The 16,455-nt window shown below is 35.6% G+C and overlaps 1 protein-coding gene across 4 annotated transcripts in view; it reads left to right on the forward strand.

Moving 5' to 3' along the window:
* Nucleotides 1-16,455, forward strand: part of SCAF8 (SR-related CTD associated factor 8) — a 96,093-nt gene that overhangs the window by 26,494 nt on the left and 53,144 nt on the right. For 2 of the 4 annotated variants that reach the window (XM_062572405.1, XM_062572404.1), the window contains exons 4-9: nt 266-427; nt 3,179-3,335; nt 4,286-4,416; nt 7,906-8,082; nt 15,062-15,141; nt 15,572-15,689. In XM_062572405.1, the coding sequence (XP_062428389.1) occupies nt 266-427; nt 3,179-3,335; nt 4,286-4,416; nt 7,906-8,082; nt 15,062-15,141; nt 15,572-15,689 (825 nt within the window). Of the gene's footprint in view, nt 1-265; nt 428-3,178; nt 3,336-4,285; nt 4,417-7,905; nt 8,083-9,319; nt 9,563-15,061; nt 15,142-15,571; nt 15,690-16,455 lie in introns of those variants that run through there. The other 2 variants (XM_062572406.1, XM_062572407.1) reach the window with 2 other exon arrangements.

The following is a 16,455-nucleotide window of genomic DNA, read 5'->3' on the forward strand; positions in this document are numbered from 1 at the left end:
TTCATTTTTCTAGTGGTAGGAAACTGACTTTACACCACTTAAATATTTTCAAAATATGCAAAAATGCTATAAATTGAACATTAAAGCTTAGATATTTCTGTCTGAGACATTTTGATACTTGAGGAGTAACTTATTAGATAGAGAACATTTTGCTAATACCTTGAGCCATTAAAAAATTTTAGTGGACTGTCCGTATTTGCTTTCAGGTGTTAATGGTTTGTTTTATTTTTTGCATGTGCATATTTTAAATTTTCATTCTTTGTAGTGCAAACCAGAATACAAGGTGCCTGGTCTCTATGTCATTGACTCCATTGTGAGGCAGTCCCGACATCAGTTTGGGCAAGAAAAGGATGTGTTTGCTCCAAGATTCAGCAATAACATCATCAGCACTTTCCAGAACTTGTACCGTTGTCCTGGAGATGACAAGGTAAACCACTTGTTCTTCTTCTAATCAAAACAATCTTTAATATGTTATCTGTAAACAGTAAAAAAAAATAACTCACATTTTGATTACTGTAGTGAACCTGATTATAGACTTCTCTATGCAATTATGCAGTGTGCATTTGTATAGATTTCTTTCAACTTTGCTTGTCTGAGTGGAAACATGGTTCAAGATGCATCCAGCTAGATTAAAAGGGGTTTTTCCACAAGGTTTTCAAGAAGACTCAGTGAGTGGTAGTAAGGTATTTTGATGGGGAGAAATTAAGCAGGTGCTTGATAGGTCAGGGAAGGGTTGCCAGTCTTCTTTCTGTTCCCCTTTTCATTGAGAAAATGAGTGAGCAGGGGTTTTCTAGTGTTCAGAAGTAAATATGTTTCTTGATAACAGTATCTTCAGTGCAAGCTAGTGTGTTTTGCTCTGAAGTGACAATGAAAAAGCAGCAAAGTGTCTTTAAATTTATCTTTCTTTTGGTGCTAAAACAACTAACAGTTGAGTAAGTTCTAAGTTCAATAGATTGATCCTACAGCTTAGTTGATTCCTTGGACTACAGTAGTCAAGATTGCTACCAGATTATCTTTACGCAGCTTGAGGTTGGTTGGAAATAGCAGAAGATGCAGACAGTTTAACTTCCTTTGTCACAGTGATTTTACAATAGCTGGAGTGTCTTAATATTAGCGCACTGAAAAACTACAAAATGGTGGGAAATGCCAAGGGCTTCATCTCCACATATATTTGTGTGATGCACTTACGAAGTCAAGTAATAGGTGAGACAGGAAAATGCAAGAAGAGAGAGACTGCTTATTTTTAGGACAGTTAAATGGCATCCTGCAGATACATTTTTTTAGTCACTGATCTGAAACCCAAGGCATCCATGAAAAGTGACTAAGGCAAGTTCAGCTATTGCATGCCTCTTGTAACTGCCTTAAGATTCCTGTCTTTTTGTAGGGGTTAGGACTTCCAGAAGAAAATATGTCAGGATCTGCAAACTAAAATTAGTTGAAAAACTCTAGCATGGGTATTTGTCTTTTGCAGTGGAGTTCTGAGGTGCTGGTGAACAGATTATTTAAGCTGAATGATATTTTTCCAATCTGTTTTTAAGTGTATATGAATGATCAAATCGTGCTGCTTTTGTTCCATTGGTGTTTTTACATATATATAAGTGTGAATGTCTGACAGTTAACCTATTTTTTTCCTTCAGTTAAGAGCACAACGGCTGTCTTTACTTGAGTAAACATAAGAAATGAAAAAAAACAGAAAAACAGTAGCAGCAAAGTAAAAAGTAACGAAAATAAAGATACTGATTCCTGTGTGTGGCTCAGACATGGAAAGTGCAAGAGGAAATATCTACTAAAAGGCAGAAATGGATTTATATTCTTATTCTGGTTAGAAAAGGGAAGTTTTAGAGCCTCTGATTAGCTTGTTAGAGACTGTCTGACAGAACAAACTTTGAAAGAAAAAAGGCTTATATAGCATGATGCTGAATGGAAGCCTTAAAAGACTTCTTTAAAGGAACTCTAGCTCGCATCTTTAATGTGGTGAAAATTCAGTACATCTCTATTTATAAGTTAAATATGTTCCTAGATTCCTGGGCAAACAGACTTTTTGGTTTAAACATTGTACAGTTAAATGTTCAGTGCTCATGTTTCATAGAACTTGAATGTATTGAGTCATCTTCATGGCAGCAAGCACAAGATTTTATGCAGAAATTTACTAAACTTTCCTTACAACTGATCAATAGTAACTCAAGGTATCTTTTCCAACCTATCAGTTACTGTCCAGCTTTTCAAAACAAGGCAAAAATCTTACTGTTTGGTAGTAATAAAGCTTAGAAGAGAGAACATTTGAGAGCAGATCAAAACAAGGTTGAAATGATTTGCAACTAGAACAGTGAGTTACCCTTAACAGTTATATAAAGTCTTATTTTTTTTCCCCCATGGTCCACATTTATATATATTATTATGTAATTATAATTGAATGGGAATTGTATTTCAGTTTAAACTTTTAAATTCTTTACTTCATCAAGAAATAATATAAGAAACGTGGCCTTTATTTTTAGAGGACTTGTAAAATATTGAGCTGCTACTTTTCTTTAGTAGTTAACAGTCTTATTAGAATATTTCCATTTTTCAGTTGGTACATAGGTAAACTTTTACATATATTACATTAATATATGTTGACCACAAAAATATAAGAGACTGAAAATTCCCTGTTTTAATTATTAGTAATGCTTTAAAATCTTTCCTTAAAATTATTATCTTTCATAGTACCATTCAGGAGTAAAGATATAAAGGAGCCAGATATACTTGTTTTACTTTTCAGGTTTAGCTCAGTTGGTTAGAGGGTGGTGCTGCTAATGCCAAGGTCGCGGGTTCAATCCCCGTATGGGCTACGCTAAGGGTTGGACTAGATGATCTCCAGAGGTCCCTTCCAACCTTGCCATTCTATAATTCTGTGATTTTGTTTTAGTCTGTTTGATTTTCTGTGGAGAGAAGGCAATGTCACTGTGTGCACAGTGTGTCCTTAATGTTCCTTAAGTATCCCGTGTAAGTCAGTCTCAGGATTATGGGTTAGACATCTTTGGTGTGACCTACTGTAACTATTCTTATGTTTCTTACTGTTCGTAACCAAAAAGTACTTAGATCTAGACATATTAATATTGCCAATTGTTAATTCCATAATTGATAATAATAAAAAATATAATCTTGACTCAGATCTTTTGTTATCCTTTCTTCATTTTAGAGTAAAATTGTTAGAGTGCTAAATTTATGGCAGAAGAATAATGTGTTCAAGAGTGAAATTATTCAGCCTCTCTTGGATATGGCAGCAGGAATTCCTCCTCCGGTTGTGACTCCAGTCTTACCCAGCACTACAGCTGCTATGAGCAACAATACACCAGGTAAACAAAGATAGGCTAAGATCTTACTTTGAATTATGTCAGCCTTAGTATGTTGGCTGTCAACATGCTGAAAAATCTCACTGGTTTCCTTTAGACAGCTAAAAGATCAAAGGAAATACTGGGAAAAAAAGGAGCTCTCTTGTTCTGTTTACTTTCCAACTATATACTTTTAAGTATTTTCAGGTTCTGTAGAAGTGCAGTAAGCATAATGTTATACTTGAAAGTCAAAACAGTAGGTCATTGACAGAGTTAAAACCAAAATAATACTAAGAAAATGTTGGTTAAATAGTCGTGCCACAACTGAGAGAAAAGCTTAGTGAAGTTCACTATCACAATTACATGGAAGACAAATCCATCCAATTTTAGTAGAACTCTCAAGGCTTTGCCTAAAAACTCCAGTGAGTTCACAAGTTACTGGGCATCTCATGGATGTTTCTGAATAGATTGGTAAAAATTATCGTTTCATGTGATTGTTTCCATTCAATGGTTTAGATTACTGTGTGAAACTTAGGTTTATTTTGCATTCATCAGTGGTTTTGTTCGTAGTTCCCACAGGTCAGCAGTGGAAAGTTCTGTGAACTACACTTGCACAATATTTTCAAGTAATCCTGCTGCTTAAGGAATGCTGGTTGAAGTCTGTATTCTTCCTTTGTGTGTGTATATGTGTGTGTGTGTATGCAAGAGCTATGTTTTCAAGTGGTGTTCATACAGTGTCTTTCTCAGTATTTAATAATTGTAAGAAAATATTTACATCTTCTATTTTTTGTCAGGGTGAGTTCCTGAAAAAATTATAGTGTCTTTATCATTGGATTTCTTATTGTCCATAAATCTTTCCTATAAAATAACAAGAATGTTTGTTGCTTTATACAATATTGTTAAAAAACAAAAAACTTTATTTTTAACTCTATATGTTGGAAGTATTTTGGCATATTGGATTTTCTCTTTTTCAGGAACACCTGTGACTCCAGTTACTCCAGCCAATGTGGTGCAGAGTTTACCTGATCCTTGGGTATCTCAGATTGCTAATACAGATACACTTGCTGCTGTAGCACAAATTTTACAAAGTCCTCAGGGCCAGCAGGTAAATATTTTGCAGAAAGTTGCACTGTACACTGTTTGCCCTGTATCTTTAGCTACACTTAAGGGAAAACAACTTTTCCTTATTACCTCTTAGTTTTGTATCTAGTACCCATGTTAGTTATCCCATAAGGTTGTTAATCAGAAGTATGTTCCAGTTAAATCACTTAAAGCTTCCTAATACCTTTTATAAAACCCTATTTATTCCTTAAAAGTATCCCAGAATGTGACTTCAGATATGGGAAAAAACTGGGCTTCAATACATAAAATTTCTTATTTGTATAGTACTGGAGACAAATCAAGCAAAAGCAGTATTAAGATTTCAGAGATACAGCTGTGAAATAGAGTGCCAGTTTAAGCACATTTTTCTGCTAGATGCCTCCTCAAAGCTAAACTCTGCATAGAATTATGCAGTGAGAGTATACTCATTATGGAAATACATTTTGTGTTGATCCTTTTCTTTATCTTGCATTTAGCTTTAAATACAGTTTTTATTTTGCAACATTCAAAAATAAGGTCTTCATTTAGAAGAAGTGATTGATTTTTGTGTTTCTCAGTTTCTAGATGCTCAGCTCAGTAAAGTGACTTCGTGTGCAGAATGCATTGAACTGCCTGTCCTTCTTAACCTGAAGCCACATAAATTGAACGCTTAGAATTAGCTTTCTGTAAAAATGTAGATTATCGTCTTTACTCAGTTAATGTAAGAACTTTGGCATAGCTGAAGCCTGGGTCTGACACTTTGATTTTTATTTGGATTATAGTTACTGGCTGAGGCGTAGGATGTACCTGTTTAGTACCTGATGGAGTACTAAAAAATATGAAACTGGAGCAGCTGCCAGTGAGCTGTTATGAAGCACTGATTCTGGCGGCAGCAACTTATTTACTTAAGTGAGATGATTTTACAGTATTCAACTAAGCAGTGGCATTTGTAATTGTTCATAAGCCATATGCAGGCAATTTTCTGATTGGATCACCCTGAGCAAAATTGATATGGTTGTTGGAAAGGAGAGCAGGAAGAGTTTGTAGGATACTTCATGAAGTGTAGAAGAAAGATAGTGGAACTGCTCTTAAGCAGAGGGAGGATGTAAAGTGAAAAGGGGAATACAAGGGAAGTAAAGTAGTTTTAAAAATTGTTAGCTAGAGGAAAAAAATAGGAAAAATATTTGAAAATAAGAAGCAGCAGAGGAGGAAGATAAAAATCAATGAAAATGAGACAGGAATTACAGGTCAAAGAAATCACATTTGCATATTTACTGAAAATGGTAAAATGAGAAAGAAAATGGCTTTGAGAGGAGAGAAAAGATGGGCCCAAGAAAAGCATGGAGACAGACTGCGTACTTAAAGACAGTGCATACAGATCTTTAGGATTTGTGGATGAACTACAGCGTTTGTTTCCATCCCCTTTCCATCTCTTTTTTTCTTCCTGTTCCACAAACCACTTCCTTTCCCATAAGCTCCAGCCAAAGTACTTGATTTCATCTATAGGTTGTGTTTTATGGGTGAGAAGAATGCATACAGGTAAGATGAGAGTCTAGATACAGGAAAGGACAGCAGGAAGAGAGATGTGACCAACAAGAATATGGAAGCATTTAGAATGGTGACCATCCAGGATTTTCCCACTCTAGGGCTTCCATCTCTGCTTCTTCAGTTTGATTCCTTCCTACGCAGAGCAACATACGGCAAGGTGGACCAGCCGTATTTGTTTATCTTTTATGGATCAACCAAGAAAGGTGTGTGGGAGGCAGCCCTTCAGCTTTGCCTCTTGCAGTAATCCGTGAAAGCTCTTCTGGTGAAGTAAAAAAGTAACAAGTGTTTTCAGAGGCTTTACTGGATAAAGAGTCTGAATAATTCATTTTTAAGATGACTTGCTTCATGATGTCAGAGGCTGTCTCTAAAGCAACCTTTGAGGAAGGTCATACTTTTTTGATGCAGTATGGAAGAGAAGATGAACCTAATCAGCTTATGCAGACTTTCTAGTGAGGCCTAGCGATAAGGGAGAAATCCCAGAAACTTGAACACTAAAAGAACTCAATGTTGAAATCCATGAAGAGGTGAAATATGAACTTGAAGATAATCAGGGGCTTGCATCAGCATTGTTTGGTCTGGATCTGCCAGAAATCCAGAAATATCCAAAGGAAAAGCTCCAGGGATTACCTCATGGAAGTATTAAAGAACTGCTTCCTCTAATTCTGAGGTACTTTAACAGGGCTTTCCCATAGGGATAGTATCTTTTCCTGGTGCATTAAGATAAATTTTACAATTATATGGTGGGATCTCCATTTAACAGACGTACGGATCTCCACGCTTGCTTTCCTCAGTGGGACAGCTCCTTTTAAAAAGTTGCATACAAATAATAAACCAGGATAAGGAAAATAAGAGATACCAAACAGTTGGATGGTCCTCATAGTGTGTTTGTTTTAAAAACTTTTAGAGGAAGATATATTACTTTTCTTTGCATATCTCTAGATATGTAGGAAGAGACTCTTCGGGTATCTGGAAACATTCTGATCAAATGTTTTAGTTTCCATTCCAGGAGATTTCACTGAGCTTTTGAAAATTCCTTCTTTGCTTATGTTTACTACTTACTCCAGTAGAATACTAAACTTCTCCTGAGTTGCACAGTGGGATTGTTACAACAAAATTTTTACATCTGCCTTTTGGCATTCCCCATACTTTATTCTTTAAATCAGAAAACTGTAGATGCAGCCATTTCCGGTAATGTTCTTTACCATAGTGGATGGAGGAGTTTGGAGTTGTTGCTGTACTTTACCATGCCCTGGAGATGCTGCTTCTTGTTCAAAATTGTATCTCCTGAGCTGTTTTAGGTAATTTTTATCCTAAGATGGTGCTATACAGAACCCAGCATCTGTGCTATTGCAAGAAGTCAAATTATATTCCCAGTTCCTGGTTAATTTGCTTTTTACGGTTTTATTGAAATGACTGGAGTTGCACCTCTGTCAGTTCAAACCTGAGTTTCAGCATGAGATTATCTTGTGACTAATCCAAAGACACTAGTACAAACTCTTAATATAGACATGTTGCATCAACTTAAAGTGGAGCTTGCAACAGTGTAATTATTTTCTCTATTAAAAATGTTGCTACAGCATACAGATTTTCCTAATATAGGTGGGGCCCCTAGGAAGCTGGAGTAGGCTAACAGATTTTTTTCAGGTCAGAAGGAATCAAACTGGAGAAGCAGAAGAGGGGGAACCCTAGAAAGCAGGAAATCCTGAGTGGTGACTGGTCATCATGCAACCTGTCAGAGCAAGTTAGGAGGACGAAGCATCTGCATGTCTTGTCAGCCACAGAAAACAAATTAGCCAGTAAGTGGGAACATAATTTGCCGTAACTGAAAACAGATTAAGATGAAATAATAGCCATAGGTTAGATAATACTTCATTCCTGAGGGTTTTTTTCCTAATTGGAAGGGGAAAAGACTAGTTTAATTCTTTTGTTTAATTTTCTTGCTTAATGCAGTTGTCCTCTCTTTCAGCTTCAGCAATTAATACAGACACTGCAGATACAGCAGCAGAAACCTCAGCCTTCACTACTTCAAGCTCTGGATGCTGGTCTTGTTGTTCAGTTACAGGCCCTCACTGCACAACTTACAGCTGCAGCTGCTGCTGCCAACACACTTAATCCACTGGAACAGAGTGTCTCTTTTAATAAGGTAGAAGTAGAGTAATAGAAGTTTTAAGAAATATTTATTGTTAAAATATGTGTGTCTGGGAAAGAGTCTTTTTTTGGGTTTTGCTGTATAAATTTAGAAGTTTTAAAAATACATGAGCATACTAGCAAGTGTTGTATCTTGAAAAATTCAAAAAATTTTCTAGAGAGAATTGTGTAAATGATAATATACAGTCTTGTATGAGTTTCAAGCTAGATAACATTTATATGAAGTTGGATTTAATTTGGCAAAGTTAAGCCATTATGTGTTTTTTCCCCTTTGTAACATAACAGGTAGGAGGATCTCAGATGAGCTATACGTAGAGGAAAATTGAGTGTGTCTTATGCCCTTCACTTCCTGTGTATACAACATAAAGTAGGAAATGATTTCTTAAGGCATAATGAAAGGGAAACTTGTAGGAATGTATACCCTGTTTTCCCAAAAGATTAAAGGATTATTAGACTTAAAATTTTCTTACATTATAAGTGCCAAGTAAATTACTAATTTTAGCCACAATGTGATAGTTAGTGAAGAAGTAGTTCGTAACTGTAGTTAAAACTAGTCAAGGGATACTTCTGTAAGGATGTCAGAAACAAACAAACAAAAAAAGCCCTTTAAGTATTTTTGTGTGTATTGCAAAATATGCATTCACATTAAAAAATAGGGAATGCACAATTCCAAGAGGAAAGCTAATACAGTTCAAGACCAGGTGGAAATAACCATGCTGACAATACAGTAATAACAGTTGAATATCAGCTAGAATATGAAGGAAGAACTTCTACTCGAGGTACAGAATTATGTTGTTCTAGTATCTTTGGGAAAAAGCTTGTCAGTCGATCTCTGTAGGATTGTCATTGAGTCAAAAAATAATAAATCAGAGAAGAAAAGCAGCTTCCCAACTCCCCTTCTCCCCCTCCACTCCCCAAAAATCTCTTTCCTGGCAATGATTTGGCCTAAATTTGATGTGTACTGCATCTGACGTTGCAGGACATTTTCTCATAAATTCCTGCTTGGTCCATTAAATCGTTGACATAACAAAGTTGTCATCATTACTGATGAAAGTAATACAGTTGTAAAAATAACCTAGGACAAAAATATTGTCTTTACAAATGCTGTAATACAACTGTAACCATCTACTAGAATGGGTTATAATCACAGGGAATAAATGGATCAGTAATAGGGACTGCCTTAATATACAGGTATAAAAAAACAAGAGCACAGTGTTTTATTGTTTTTTTATTCCACAGACTTGAATTCCAGCATTTATGTGAATAGGTGTACTGATAGGTGCAGCTATCTTGAATGTTGGAGAGGTTAACTGGAGCAAATTGAAGGAGTTGGCATTGTACTGAGATGTTTATGTACGTTGTGAGAGTTCAGCCTGAAGTTCTTTAGTTTATGGCAGTAATAGTATACAGGAGTCTTGTCATGAAAGTTCTCAGCAGAGTGAATGTACACGATTGTGATTTATGGGACTTTGAAGGTAAGTGTTGCAGAAGGAATTCTTGTTTAAGAGTGGAAATGTGATAAATTGCAAATTCTTGGTGGGCTTATAGATGTGTTGATTTGTTGTTCTGGTAAGCTGGGGAGGAGTTCTTGTGTTTACTGCATGTGATCTGTACCTCATTTCTGCATTGGAGTAGTGTTAGGTTTTAATACATTTCAAGTTCCTTGTTCAGTGTTCTGTAGCATCTATGAATAAAGTTGTAGTGTATATCTTGTTAGTCCATTCAGGCTTTACTCAAAGATTGTTTAGGCTGCATTGCAGAGACAGCCGGTACTTTTAGAACGTTTTCTCTTTTTTATGACGTTGGTGTTACTATACCTTTTTTCTCCTTTTTCCATGGCTTGAGGATTTGCAAATCTGGATATTCTATAAATATATAAGGCATTAATGGGCAGTTTTAATTTTGGCAGTGATAAGTCTGGGGAATAATTATTTTCTTTCTTTTTTAATAGTTTCTTAGTACTGATATCTGCAACCCAGCTCTTTCTCCCCAATAGCTGAATAGCATGAGTCATGATATCATTCTGTTTACTAGAGTCTTAGTCTTTCTTTCTATTTCATTATATAATTATTATGGCCTAACTAATAAATAAAAGAAGTGCCAAAAAATCAGTGTTTTATAGATTGCATCTACATCAGTGTTTTAGTTTGAATTAGCATACCAAAAAAAAAAAGCTATTAAGTGTTTTTTTTTAATGGGGGAATGCTTTGCTTTCTCACTCCAAATCTTTGCTAGTGATCTCCTAGCATGCTCTGAAGTTGGTATTGGTATGCATTTTAGAGAACTTGCAATAATAGTTTTATATTTAACACAAAATGCCTGAATTAGAAGTGAAGATACTTCCAGAGATAAAAGTATCAAAAAATGGGTGTCAGAACAGAGCAAGAAACAGCAATACTAAATTGTTAGCAACTTTTGAGTACCAAACTTGCACTTACTTAATCTCCGAGGTTAGAGCATATGAATTTCTTGTCTTTAGAAGACAGCAACAACAGAGTTATAAACAAGTGATCCTTGTTTTAACAAATACAACTTCTGTAAGAAAATTATCTCAACAGTTCTACATCAAAACAGAAAATGGAACAATGTTAATATACATTCTTTGACTTCTCTGAAAGCCTTCTACTTAATGGTTCTTCATAAGAGACTGAAAAATAAAGTAAATAAGATGATGAATTGAAATATTTCACACGAGATGTGTGTGATATGAGTATTTCAATTATCCAGAGGAAGAAGGTAGAAAAGTCTGTTGACTAAGATCTATCTTGTGAGGTCAAAAGGACTTTGAAGAACTGAGGTGTGTGGTTAGCAGGCACCACTTAAAGGTCAGAATTGATGAGTCCTATTTAACATACATTATGAAGGAAGCAATTGAACAAGTTGTATACTCTTGTGGTTACAGGATAATTGAACACTATTTTACGTAATAAAATCAAATTTGCTTATTAGTGCTCAGCAACAGTTGTAACTTCCTCTAGCTACTTTTTCAAAAGTAAGCAAGTAAGTAAGTGGAGACTGGAGTTGTTCACTGGGAACTAGAAAAGTACAAATGTTGCATCCGTCTTCAAAAAAGGCTAAAAGGTCAACCTAAGAAACTAAAAGCTAGTCAGCCTCACTTAGGTTCCTGGAGCCAGTCCTCCTGGGACATGTTTCTGGGCATGTGGAGGGCGAGAAGGTGATTCAAAACAGTCAACATAGATCTACCAAGGACAAATTGTACCTAATCAATCTGATTGCCGTATATGATAATTGAATGACTGAATTTGGGGATAAGGGGAGAGTAATGTTCAGCTTGCAGAAGTGAACATCTGGATAGATTAAAAAAATGAACTGGATGATCAGTCTGTGAGGATAGTGACTGATGGGTCATACTTTACCTGCAGATCAATAGCAAGTGAAATACCGCAGGGATTTATCCTGAGACCTGTCCTGTTTAATATCTTGGAGTTGGAGGATGCAACAGAGTACACTCCCAGCAATTTGGAGACGACACTGGTCTGGGGGGACCTGTTGGTACACTTGAGGACAGAGCTGCCATTCTGGGAGACCTAGACAGGCTGGAGGAATGGGCCAACAAGAACCTTACAAATTTGACAAAGCCAAGTGCAGTGTGCTGCAGAGCCCCCTGCAGCAAGACAGGCTGGGCATGACTGGGGAGAGCAGCTCTGCTGGGAAGGCCCGGATGGTATTGGCATACAGGGAACTGAGCCTGTGCCTGTGGGTGCCCTGGCAGCAAAGAGGACCAGCAGCATCATGGACTGTAGGAACATGACTGTGGCCCCCTTAACTCAGCACTTACTAGACAGCATTTACAATACCACATCCAGTTTTGGACCTCCTAATGCAGGAGAGATGATAAATTGGAGTGAGTTCAGTGGAGGTCCACCAAGATGGTCAGGACTGGAGCATTTAACCAGTGAGGAGAGGCTCAGGGAGCTGGGCATGTTCAACCAGGAGAAGAGATGGCTTTTGGGTGGAGAGGGATCTCACAGCAGTCTCCCAGCAGTACACGGAGATCAGCAAGAAAGTGGAGCAGTGCATGGCAGGAGAACAAGAGACAGCAGGCAGAAGTTGAATCAAAAAAGGTTCGGACTGGATACAGGGAAAACCTTTTTCGCCATGAGGACAGTCAAGCAGTAGGAGAGACTACCCAGGGAATCTGTCATCTCTGTCCTAGGAATTTTTCAAGACCCAACTGGATAAAGCCTGAGTGACCTATTTTGAGCTCACAGCTGACCTTGCTTTGAGCAGGGGATTGAACTGAGACCTCTTGAGATCCCTTCCAACCTGAATGATCCTATGATTCTAAGATACATAAGGAATGGAGGAGTAAAGATTTTTTTTGATCTAATGGAACTTGATGACATATTCTTACCTGAGATAAAGTAACTAATGCTGAAAACCTTAAGAAAGGTGCAGCAGCAAAATGAAAGAATCTTAGAGATTCATGAAAGCAATCACCAGAAATATTAAATAGTTTCCGTAGAAAAGACTAAAAATACTCTCACAATTGTTTAGTTTAGAGAGTGGAGGATAGATGGTCCCACACCCAAAAAGGGTGTGGCCAATGTTCTGAGCTGGCAAATATTAAAAAAAAACACCCAGTTTTTATGATATATAAACAGTAAACATGGTGATGTAAAGAAAATTTTGAAGCTTAGTTCTGATTCCGTGGTGCAGTGACAGTAAATTGGACAACAAATATAAATATCACTGAAAGATATTTCTATTGAATACCAAGTATCTTATTTTCTTTTTAAAATCTTTAATTTTGATAAATTTGGCAGTTCTTGACATCCTTTTTCTTTGTTTGCAAGCTCTTGAGCATCCATAGTATCTTGTAGTAATAAATTGCACAAGAGCATTGTTTGAAAAATTATTTTAACAGCATCAGATATGTTTATTTTCTGATTTTACTGGATGACCTTATCCTTGTGTTATGGTAAAAGGAAATACTTGATTAGTCTCACCTATGCCTTTATATTCTTTTATTCACATTTCTAAAGAGAATAGTCCTGACCCTTCAGAGTAATTTTGTTTCTTTTGTAATAAAAAGATTTATCTTAAATCATTCCCATTGCTTTTTTTGAACATATCCTATCCTTAGGTAGTTGAAGTAACAGGTGTAGCCATCATTTAAAGTTCCATAGTTTTATGTATATGCTAAGTATCCTAATGTTTCATTTGTCTTTAATTTCTTTTACTTTGTTGTACAGAGCATTTAGGATGTTCTGTTAAGATTTATTTTTAAATTAAGATATTTTAGTTCAAATCTTTCCCTACTATTTCATATTTATGAAAAGCATATTTAAATGGAAACTATGCTGCACATTTGTCTGTCATGACTTGAAGTTCTTTGATTTTCTCTGGTGCCAATTTACCTAAATACATTTTTTTCTTATCTTCAGTCATTTCTTTCCATTTGATCATTTCCTTAGGTAATCAGTATTTAAATAGTACATATGTTCTTATTTTCCTTTCTATGTTGTCATGATGGAAAGTATATGACCATTAATAACTATTTATAGATGGGATTGGGCATTTTTCTCAAATGAGTACTGTAGTTCAGAGAAGTAGCATTTTGCAGATGGAAATAACATTCTAGCAATAAGAAATGAATGAAAAAAGGAGACCATTTTCCATTAAGGTTTAAATGGATTAGTTGATAAATTGAGGTACATATGATACAAGTTGTTCAGGATGTTAGCTTTCCTTCTCCCATGAGCTTGCTGGTCTGCTGTGCTTTCTCAAAGATGTATTCAGTCCTGCTTTCAGGAAGTCTCTGTTCAGGTTCTCATATTCCTACTTTTTGTACTTCATGTATGTTACATTATTTCATTGGGAAAGTAGTTCTAAAAATTCTTGATTGATGAAACTCTCAGTCAACTTACGCTTCGTTCTTCTTGCTTTTCTCTTTTAATTGAGAATACATAAAACATCCTAAAAAGAAGAAAGGCTGCCGAAACATAATGACTTGTTACTTGAAATTTTTCTGCCCTTAGATTTCCAAATGGCTGGTCTGCGTTCTGTTTTTTTTCTGTGAAACTAGTGTTCTGAGAAAAAGTTATGTTAGTTTGTAGTATAGTGTTAACTCTGTTTTTCAGAAAAATTCCAAGGTGTAAAGGTATGTGGACATGTGGTTGGTACCACAGCTGTGTCAATGCAGAAGTATATTAAAAAAAAAAAAGTTTCAATGAGAAATAACATTTGTTGTATTTCTTCATCTGTGTTCTATAGTTTTGCCTTAAATAAATAGAATGCAAATGAAATGCTTCTGAGCTGTTCAAAAAGAAAAAAAAAAAGAGTCAAAGCAAAATTTTTTGTTCAGTAGAACTCCAACTTAGACATCTTCACAGATAAAACAGGAAGTCTATCCAGCTTTTTTTTCCCTTGACAGATCCATTGCTTTTTATCCCTTTGGAGGCTTCTTTCTCTCACAGGATAACTGTTTACTTTGCTTTGTCCCAGACTATGTGAGAGGTTGTTTATAAGGAGCAGTATATTTGAAGGAGTGCACATTGTTTAAATGACCTGCATGTGTCAAAGTACTATAATTATTTAGAAAATAATGTGTTGCTCTTCTCTTGATGTGAGCACTGTGGTTTGCTAATTGCCAAAGGATTGAATATTTTAGCTCTTTGTAGTAGTAATTCCTTCTAATTAAAAATATCTTTGCATAAAAAGAATCTTTTTTTAAAGCCTTCTCAAACTAGGTATTGTTTACTATTGACATGATACACAATTTTACTTGGAACACCAGCCAGAGCTCAAGAAAGCCATGGCCAAGACTGGGGATTTGATGCTTTGAGGTGTTCAGTAGTACTACCAGTATGATACTTAATTTTTGGCTCAAGTTCTTTGTCAAGTTTACTTTTTTTCAATTCAGAGAAAAGAGCATCTTTCTTTTGGAAAAGTAAACAGAAGGACGTGTTTTATAATGAATACTCACTAATGCTTATCTTGCTTTCTCCTAGAAGCTGATGGACCGGTTTGACTTTGGGGAAGAATCTGAACAAAATGAAGAGCCTAAAAAGGAAACTCCCACTTCCCAACTGTAAGACCAAGCTATGTTTCTTAAGGAAAATACTAAACTGAACATTAATATTAAATAGTAAGCAAAATGTTTCTTTTGGAGCATAAGTATATTAAAACAATAAAGCATATACATAAGTATACTAAAACAGTAGGAAGAGAAAAGGCATTTCACTGAATTAGATGAGACTTGTATACTTTTAAAAAACTTTCGACATAAGGCTGTGTGCCAGAAGTTTTGATGACTTCATCTTAACGTTAACATATGCTTTGCATTGTTAGTTACGTTTAAAACTGTAATATGATAATGATGACAACTCAAGATAGTATTAGGTACATTGTCTTCATTATTTTACATTTTTAGTTCAACTTGAAATTCAGTTATGAAGGTTTGTTTACCAGCTGCTTGAACCAAGAGAAAAACTGGGATTATTAAAATTATTTCATTTTAGGCCTTTAGTACCAGAATCTGTGAACAACTCGCTTTTTCATCAGCTAGCTGAGCAACTGCAGCAACAAAACTTAGAACATCTCAGACAACAGCTTCTGGAGCAACAGCAGCCTCAAAAGGTAAGAACTCCATCTTGTGGTTATCATAATAATAATGTTCTCCACTGATAAAAATGTATGCTTTACTTCAGGACAAAAAAAAAATATCGTGTTTCTGCCACTTCTCTTACAATGAGAGTGTTTGTCGGTAGCTGATCATCTACTTGCATCCACTTGCAAAGTGGAATAAGAGGAAGAAAGTACAAAGAGCAGAAAAAATCAATACAACCAAATGTGTGGGGTGTACTTTCTGGTAATGATTTGAAAGAGTACCCTCCAGATACAATTTCATAGAATAATAAAAATGTTAGGCTTGAAGAAAATCTAAGGGACTACCAGCTTAACAAACACCTGTTGGGGACTTTAACCTGTGCGAAGATGTAGTCACTCAACTTTCACTCAACAGTGGCTTGTGGCTTTTGAAATTCTGACTTTGAGTTTTAATTGTTTGGAAAAATAGTTTATTTTTTACTAGCTATATTTCGTTTTCCTTTCTCATGTAAGTATAGTAACAGAGAAAGTTTGTACAATGCAGCTAAAAATTGAATAGTTTTTGACATAGAGGGATGATCTAGCAATTTCTGGCCTTAACCATATAAAAAAAAATGTATAGAAGTATAACTTTGTCGGGTGTATCTGTTTTAGGAGTGTTTAATATGACTTACTTAAAAGTAGGTATCTAATTTGAAAATAAAATGGTACCTACTTACCTTTATTATAAAGTAATTTCTCTTGAAAAAATGTAGAATTAAAGTTTAAATTAGATTTCATTTATGAAATTAAATTA

This window comes from Rhea pennata, chromosome 3, assembly GCF_028389875.1.
Source record: "Rhea pennata isolate bPtePen1 chromosome 3, bPtePen1.pri, whole genome shotgun sequence".
NCBI classification, from domain to species: Eukaryota; Metazoa; Chordata; class Aves; order Rheiformes; family Rheidae; genus Rhea; species Rhea pennata.